This window comes from Etheostoma cragini, chromosome 12, assembly GCF_013103735.1.
Source record: "Etheostoma cragini isolate CJK2018 chromosome 12, CSU_Ecrag_1.0, whole genome shotgun sequence".
NCBI classification, from domain to species: Eukaryota; Metazoa; Chordata; class Actinopteri; order Perciformes; family Percidae; genus Etheostoma; species Etheostoma cragini.
Window position 1 is genome coordinate 6,819,065 of NC_048418.1, and position 8,948 is coordinate 6,828,012.

Genomic DNA, 8,948 nt, shown 5'->3' on the forward strand with positions numbered 1-8,948 from the left:
CAATAGGGATTTTGACTTGTCTACAGCATGGGAAAGTGATAACATTAATTGAAGCTCTGGACCATTTATCTGTGCCAGTAGGTCACAATAAGGTTTTGAATTACACCTGCACCATGCAAACTTGTCAAACTGTAAATTAGTTCTAGAAGAAGTATAGTGTCCATGCCTGAAATGCTTTTTAATATGAGGGGGAAAAAACACAACTGATGAGAGGATAAACATATTGTGTATTAAAAGCACTGCACACCCACACACTTAAAAAAAGTTGTATTAATCTGACATTTGAAGTTGCTGAAAATTACATGATGTCACCAAATACAAGCACCTGTAAGTACAAGGTTTTTCACAGCAGATAATTTGACTTGTCATAGTAGGAAAAGCACAACACTAACAATATTTAACTGTTCCCAGTGACCCAGTAAGCTGTGACAGTGAACCAGTATGTACAGTACCAGAAACTGAAGCAGCTAAATGGAATTTAGCCATCATTATTATTATTTACACCTGTGCTTTTGTGATATGTCAACATGAAAAGGATCATGGTGAAGGTTTATGTAGTCCCACCCTATTGGAGAGTGAGGGCGATGTCCATTAAGTTCAAATGGTACACGCCCACAAAGGCAAAAGAGCTAATCAGGCAAACTAACGGAAACACCTGTGTAGATGAGCCTACATGTTTTTATCATGCGTGTGTTAATTGCAGTCAATGATCAGTTTAAGTCAAACTGGGCCATCTTGCTGTGCCTGTTTTACTTTCATACAAATAAACCCAACACAGTGTTACTAGTAACCTATTTCCATTGATTTAAACACAATTATATTGCTAAAATGTTTTAATGCAGGCTGTGCTTACCCATCCAAGGAAACATCAATACACTCATTTTAGTCTCATCTCCAGACTACAAAAAAAAGCTTATACTTGTGTCACTTTTGGATGAAACTAAACTTTATTTCAAGTCAAACATTTGGACACATTTGAATTAAACCCTACAATGAGAAAAAGGTTTACACATTTTCTCTCTCTGCCTGCTGCACTGTAGACGGACAGCAGGTTTTGGTGACAGGCAAGATAAGAGTGACCCATATTTTCTTAAGGGCCTATTGCCTTTCACAGCGAGCAGAGGGGGCCTGGATCATGTGTAAGAGGATGGAGGGAAAAGGTCACACATACAGTAGTCGCCTGGTAGTGGAGTAAAGCTATCGTTCCCTGGACGGTTGAACTACATTCAATTATTTAGCATTACAAAAGATCTAATACATTCTCCCTCAACTTTAAAGTAGATAATCCTGTACCTTGTGACTTGTAAATGTGCTTTGTGACATTAGAGCAAATTTACATTACAATCAGCTGCAAGTTATGTGGAGGACCTCCACAGCACCCTTTGTTTATTTTCTTCATTGCACTTTTTATGTGGCACCCTAATTTCAAGTTTTAACCCTTTCAGTAGTGTTAAACATTGTAAGGATTGTGATCTAAGGCAAAATTAAGACATCATCTCACTACCAATAATAATAATCATATTGACGATGATTATAAAAAAAGAAGAATGTCCAAATCTGAGAAGAATCAAACATAAACACAGGAGACCACACAGAGCAAAGTAGTAGTTCCTGTACAATACTGTATGTCTTACTATTAATAATATACTATTAGGTATCATTTGTTAAACAATCTTTTGTTCAAATAAAATAAAAATACAAAATGCACCATCGGTGGATTTGGGCCAAAGGATGTGGCGATTATCTACAGCAAGTGCACTTGAGGATATTTCACAGTTCAAAACATTGCCTCGCTTCTGACAAACAAAAGCAAAAACGCAGGCTTGTGAACAATACAGGTGCTGACTGGCTGTTACAGTCTGGTAAGGTACAGTTCACGAGGCCGATGATGGAACAATGTGAGGGGACTGATGACCATGAAGTCTGTGACAGTCAGTTATTTTCTCCCTGTTTATTCTGCTTTTTCTTTGCCCCCATCTACTGGCTTCACTGGCTCCGGATCGTCCAGCAGTGCTTGTTGTCTCTCCCTTTCCTTCACCAGCTGCACGCCACAGTAGGTCACAAGTAACACTGAGAGGGAGGACAGAGGAAACCCTGGAAGAAAAGATAGAATATAGAAAGATAGAAAGAGGAAGTGAAGGGGGGAAAAGAAGAAGACAGTCTGGGTTTAAAGCTTTCTTCATGCTGTGCTCGGAGTAGATGTTCAGCTGTAGATAAACAACGTCTACGTTAGCCAATGCTCTGATTTTATTATACTTTTATTTTATTTGAAAGAAAGCAACAGAGAAGATGTGATATCTAGGGGATGGCGCCCCTTGACATTCTGTGTCTTTTTGATGTCTGTCTGAGTTGTTCTGACTAAAAGTGACAAAAGAGCCTTGGTTTGGTTTTATATAATACACCGTGGTTGTTTCCCACCTTTGAAAATCAGTCTTTTTCCCACCAGTTTGGCAAACTCCAAATTGTTCAGGGCGAGAACGTTGTAGAGTACAATGCTCCAGAAGTTGGCAGCATTGAACAAACCCCGGATCCTGCGTGACATGGCTTCACCCATCACACGCTAGATGCAGAGGACACAGGTGCAGTAAGGGACATGGCAGAAAATGACACATTGCACAATTCTGTATATTAACTGTGGGTTTGAAAAAGTGATTGTTTATCTTAATGTTTCTCACCTCTATGGTAGACAATGGTGGAAGGGAGAAGAGCTTGGCCACCCACAGCTCAAAGTTGAGGCCAAAGCAGTTGAAAAAGGACCAGATGTAAACCAGCTCACACGGGCCCAGCCACAAGGTGGTGATGGCAAAGGTGCAGATGGTTGCCAAGAGCTCCTTAAAGATTTGATTGTGATCCCCGCCAATATAGTCATAAACATACCTGCGAAATTACAACTCAAATTCACCTTAACGAAGAACCAAAATCCTCCTCTATATTATGCTGTAGTTTCTGTCATTTGAACCCATGATTTCAAACTCAAACACTCACTTGCACAGCCAGTCATTGATGCCTCTGTCAAAGTGTCTAAAAAAAGACAGAAGACATTTTCCAAGTAAATGTTTTACACAATTTCAAGGTTTAGCGTGATCAACAAGAAACACAACTATTTCTTAATATTACACACAAGTCAGGTCATACGTACGTCTCAGCGAAGACATAGAGCATGGTGATACACTTGGGAGGCTGAGGAGGGTCAAGGTGGTCCAGTGTTGCCACGGTGTTAATGACACCAAACATCATGGCGGCTTTCACCCAGTCATAAACCAGGTTGGAATAAGCCAGACCAGCTGCAAAGGTACAGAACATGGAAACCAAGCAAACATTGAGAAATATTAATAAATCATCTTCTAATAGAGTGGTAGATTACCATGTTTAATAAAGCACAAAATGCTTGGAAGCAATGTTAGATATTCGCCCTTAAGTAAATACGATGTGAGCGGGTCATAATGACCGCAGCCACATGAAAACAGTGTGGAAACATAAATCTAACTCACCCAAACACCAGTCAGAAAGCTTGGTGACCAGTTTCATGTCATTGGGGATTGTCAGAATGTAGAGGTAGTGGAAGAAGACGTCCACCACAAGAATAACTCCCAGATGCACCAAAGCCTTGGTGGTGATGTTCCACATCTCCCTGTCCTTGCGGGTCAACTGGGTGTTGTTCACCTGTGGAATTTAAAGCATTCTGTTTTATGAACAAGCTGTCACTGTTTTGTGAAATTATTATGATCATTCCAGCATCCCAGCAGATGTTTAACCAGATTTGGCCCAAACATATCTATATATTAAAGATAATTTACAACGGCCACATGTACATGTACATGTACACCTGTACATTGCCTTCTCCTGAAGTGTTTTCAGCTGATGGTTGCTTTATCTTGTCTTTATCTGCTATTCTAATTTGATGTCTTTATTGTCTTATTATAAATGTTTTGATTATGTGTTTCTATGGTAAGCACTTTGTATTGCCTTTTATGCATGAATTGTGCCATATAATTGCACTTTATTATTATTGTTATTATTGATCAGATTATAAAACTCCATACAGCTATGTGTGGAAAGTCATTTTAATAAAAGTGTTCATATGCCTCAAGTCTTTGTTTTCTGTCTGTACCCATGGCTTTAAATTGAGTTATAGAAACACATGCCATTATGTGTGGGTATTACATGGGCCTTAAGGAGTCTTCGATACTATGTGCACTCATGATGAGTGATGACTTAATAACTAACTGTCAAATTTCAGATTGCTGTTCACTTTTCACTTTTACTCATTTTTCCACGTCACCTTCTGTTAATATCCTCACCTGAACATGAAACCTGTCGAAAGTCATGATAGGTCCAAAGAAGAAGAAGGGGAGGTAGAAGTTGTATCTCAGCAGGTCAGAGAATGTGTAGTTTCCGTCTTTTTTCTCGCAGTTCTCTAAAGCAAAGCTCATACAGCGCATGATGCTGAAGCCACAGCCTCCATAGAACAGGATGTCTTGCAGGTCAAAAGAGCCAGTCACCAAGGATTCCTGAAGAAGGAGTCACTCATTCTGAGCCTCAAACATCATTTTTTGCATAAAGTATCCTCCCATTCAGGCTCATTTCTTGCATTTGTTTAACATGAGATATAATGAGATACAAATTCCCACATCTTATTCTATATCAGGCGCTCGAGTGTTCAGTTTTAATGCATCCAAGGCATGGAAGAGCCTGTCCTCTGATTTGAGGTTTGAAACTGGAAACACCCACTCACCTGCCAGGAGTTATAGGGCTCCAGCTTAAGGGAGGCCAGCGTGGTAAGGCCAGCCACAAAGCACAACCATTTCATCTTTACCAGGGCGATGCTGTAGAGTATGATGCAGTGAGACAGAACCAGAGCCATGAAGGTCCAGCCCATCGTGATCAGGACTGCCAAACCACCGTACACACCAAAGATCAAGGATCTGTGCTGTGGGTAAAGAGGGGCCAGCGTCAGTGTGACATTGTGACGGGGCTATTGTACTATACATGATTTAATGCAACACACGTGCAGAAAGCCGTTACAACAACACTGTTGCATCTACAACAATGGACATACTTTAGGATGGAAAAGTTAAATTGTGGAAAAAGCACATCAACTTTTCTGTTCATGTATAAATGGAATGAAAAATGGTTTGAATGAAAAACACGACAAATGTTATACAATTCACAAGTTTATTAATGTTACCTTACATCCATGTATGCCAATCTTCATTGTAAGCATGGTACAAAACAGAAAACATGTTTAAAACACATGTAACTGTTTTAAATATGTCAAAAGTATTCACAGGAAAGAATAACTGGTGCACTCAACAGACAGCAGGCAACTCATGCTGAAGCATCAATTATTATGTGTTAGACCTTGGGGTACAAATATACAGTGTAACAAATTATATTTTGCTCAATAGAATAAAAAAGAATTAAACTGAACAGGATTGAATTATTTGTAAGGCCCAAGGCCTACTGTTTACAATGTAGCTTTGCATTTAATATGTTTACAGCACATATCAAATCAAATCTCGTGCATGGTCTTTATATGAGCAAAGCTTGAGTCCAAACACACACATATGTATATATACACACAATACATAGATACATAATCTACACTTAATAAGAGACAGCCCATTATACATGTATGCAATCAGATTGAGAGTGCTAATGGACATTCATTTACATGTACGCACCTTTGGAGCGAGCAGGGTGAATATTTTTGCAAAGATAACGTGACCGGTGAGAGCAAAAAGGATATGATTGCGGAATGTAGAGAACCACATCATCCATTCGAAGTCTGCGACATCCTGTGGCAAAGATAGATGCCTTGGTAACACACGACAACCATTCTCTTTTGACATCTTGCATCAGTAAATCCAATTATAGAACACAATGAGATACACAAATGGGATCATGTATGAGGAATTTACCATTTTCCTGCCAAAGTAATGCCATCCTGGTTTCACACTTTCTTTAAAGGCCTTTCTGTTTACATTCTCTGAATGCAGAAGAAAACAGGATATTCACAGGATATTCACCAAACAAAACGTAGTGTTTAATCAATAAGGTGTTGGGTCTTCTTGGTTGAGCTTTTAGATTGAGGAGTGCAAAATCCATAAACCAAATCAGGACTTTGAAAAGCTTGTTTTTTTAGGGGATGGGGTGGGTGGGTGGGGGGTCATTCACAGTCATATTAAAGTTTTAGTGCACATTCAGTTCATTTGATAACATCAGATATTACACAATGCAAAGCTTTCTATTTTTGGGGCTGACATCTACACTACCGGTCATGACCTGGATGTAGGTGATTAGGTTACTGCTTTAAAAATGTTAAAAAGGAAATTGAAAATACTAAATATAGTAAAAATAAGTTTGATAGTAATCCGAATCATGGCAGTGGTGTTGAGACATTCAGTACACGGCAACAAAAGCACCCGCACAGTAGCTCCTCCGGCTTTGCCCGATTATACTAATGGACATGAAAAAGGATATCAAAAATCTGAGGGTCAGTCAGGGAAAGCCTCTTACTTCTGGGAACATAGCCAAGCTTCTATTACGGGTGTACAGTGCTACTGTAACATGCAGACAGGAGCAGTATAAAAGCCCATAGACTGAGCAGCCAAAACTGACCAGTTCAAGAGAATTGAGACAAAATCATGACTGACAACAAGGCTCTGCCCTGGCTAATCTGACTGCACAGACTGCAACAGACAGTACCATTCACCAGGTTACACTCCATTCTGATCATTGTGTTAAGATGATAGTTAAGCATTTTACTTTCTGAATACATGCAAACATTTGGCAGTATTTCAGGAGGACTATTTTGGTATTAGTTGACTCAGTGTAATTGAGTCTTAGTCTGAAATATCTCCATCAGGAAAATAATTAGAAAGTAATGGGACCATCTTTAAATGATCTTTATATTATTAGGAGCATGCTGGAATTCCTTAGGGGAGGGGTGGGGGGGGGAGTTAGGTCTATTTTAGTCTACTTAGTTTTGAGTTAAATAGAGCAGTGTTATAGGTGGGGGTCTTGTTTTTTAAAGCCTGTGTTAATATTAAATTTCCATTGTAACATGTTAAGTGATTTTTCAGTGAGATTTATTCTGACTGAAAGTGTTGACTGAGTTGTGTTATTGTGGATTTTTTTAATTATAAAGTTGGAACAAAAGCTGCTCAAAATGTGTCAATTTGCTCCAACTCCAATACATATGAATCGACTTTAGTGAAGATCAATAAACTCTAGAATTGTGTTATTGTATGTGCTTAGGACTTCACTTGATACGTCGTGCACTCACCACTTGAAGCTTCAGCTATCCAACTGCCTGCCCATATCAAGGCCCCGGCAAGTACAGCTGTGTAGAGATACAGCTCATATCTGGGGAGGGCAGCTTTGATCCCCATAGTGAATCTGTCTATGGAAGCCTAACGGGTTGAAATGGAGTCAGCAAAACAGTATTAAACCTGTCTGAAGGCAAATGATAAAAAAATGACTAAAAATAACACAAAATGTTTTGAGGCCTGTAAACAGTATCTACTAGCCTACTGTTTTACTGTAAATTGTTCACTTTAGTCATGAGTACCATTTATGTGGATTCCCATAGAAATGATTTTACAATTAAGCCCAGTGAAAAACAGTCGAATGCCTGTACACAAAAAACTATACACCCACAAAAACTCATGTTCATTAAATGTAACACAGCATGTGACAACACAGGTTCTTCATGACTGATACAGACCAAGGTGTTTTAAGGAGGTAACAATTTACTAATAAGCCTGTAAGATCGACAGGGCAGTGACTTAAATAGTAGGCTACTGCAGAGCTGTGGCTCATCCGAATCAGCATCGTCAGCTGCGCAACCCTACCTCTTCTTCCTATTATAGCCCTTGCAGTTGGTCTGCTGTACAGCAGGGCAGCTGCAGTACTATGTTATCTGAGAGGCGCTGGGGATTCACTTCACAGAATAATTAGAACTGACTGGAATGACCAAGAATGGTACATTGGAGTAGGAAAACATGTACACAGTTACTTTCCAGTGGGGAATAATGCACTTGTACTTGCACTGGTTGTGTGTGTGTCTGTGTGTGTGTGTGTGTGTGTGTGTGTGTGCGTGTGTGTGTGAACGGGCGCGCATGTGTGTGTTAGACTCATGTCACACACTCTGAGTTGAAGTAAAAGGAGTTGGACTAACAAGTCCTGTCCATGCCAAGATGTTACCATGGCTATAAGCAGGACCCCAGTAAAGCGTCCTGCGGACAAATACTGATTTACTGTTTCACTGCTCTATGCATACAGAGCAGATAACACACAAGCGTTTTGCTTTGATTGTTATGCTTACTCTTATATTTAACTCTATGTACAAATAAAACAGACTTGTTTTTTTACTAACCTTGTATCCGCTTCACACTGTCAAGATGAGGGCAGCAATGTTTAGCCTACAGACCGACTCTTCAATATAAATAATGATTAAAAGAAAAGAGAAGGGGGTGGCGGTGGTTACAGCAGGTTTTCTAATTCATCCGTCTTGTGGGGGCTCGCCACTGCCGCTGCCTGCGATCACCAGCCTCGGCCAGTCAGGATGTTGCGGACTAAACGAAAGGAGGAGGAGGAGGAGGGAGAGGAGAAGGAGGAGGAGGGGGATATATTTATCCTTAGTACTGCAACGCAGTGAGGGGGGTCCACAGAGAGCCCGTCAGACTTGAGCGCAAAACCACTCTGGGACAATGGTTAAAATGAGGAAGCAGTTGCATCAATCAATACTAACAGCTACAGTATGCCCGACATAATCAGAGGGGCGTACTTCTGATGATCCTCCAGTCAAAAATTATAATGCACTAGACTTCAGAAGACATGCAAAAGCATAAAGAAAAGGATAAACTGAAGAAATTATCATGTGGCTATGTGTTTTCTTTATTACTATGCGGTATCAGATCATAGGCTACCCATTATAAAGTCAT

The 8,948-nt window shown here is 39.9% G+C and overlaps 1 protein-coding gene across 4 annotated transcripts; it reads right to left on the minus strand.

Moving 5' to 3' along the window:
• Positions 1–818: 818 nt before the first annotated feature.
• On the minus strand, positions 819–8,590 carry hhatla (hedgehog acyltransferase like, a). Of its 4 annotated transcripts, none has more exons than XM_034887733.1 (13): positions 8,381–8,590; positions 7,289–7,415; positions 5,922–5,989; positions 5,685–5,798; positions 5,189–5,209; positions 4,736–4,930; positions 4,302–4,511; positions 3,492–3,663; positions 3,140–3,284; positions 2,986–3,021; positions 2,676–2,877; positions 2,419–2,560; positions 819–2,094 (listed from the first exon to the last, which is right to left on the minus strand). In XM_034887733.1, the coding sequence occupies exons 2-13, from the start codon at positions 7,392–7,394 to the stop codon at positions 1,952–1,954; spliced, it is 1,554 nt and encodes a 517-aa protein (XP_034743624.1). In that variant the 5' UTR covers positions 7,395–7,415; positions 8,381–8,590; the 3' UTR covers positions 819–1,951. The 4 variants fall into 4 exon arrangements, with proteins under 4 accessions (XP_034743624.1, XP_034743626.1, XP_034743625.1 ...); XM_034887735.1 differs by having other exon boundaries at positions 4,736–4,925; positions 5,194–5,209; positions 8,381–8,587; XM_034887734.1 differs by lacking the exon at positions 5,189–5,209.
• Between the last annotated feature and the right edge of the window lie 358 nt (positions 8,591–8,948).

Excerpts from the sequence above, each read along its gene's own strand:
- hhatla (XM_034887733.1), bottom strand. The coding sequence starts at position 7,394 with ATGGGGATCAAAGCTGCCCTCCCCAGATATGAGCTGTATCTCTACACA. Across the intron at positions 4,512-4,735 it reads AGCCCTATAACTCCTGGCAG|GAATCCTTGGTGACTGGCTC; the intron begins GTGAGTGGGTGT and ends CTCCTTCTTCAG. Across the intron at positions 3,664-4,301 it reads TCGACAGGTTTCATGTTCAG|GTGAACAACACCCAGTTGAC; the intron begins GTGAGGATATTA and ends TAAATTCCACAG.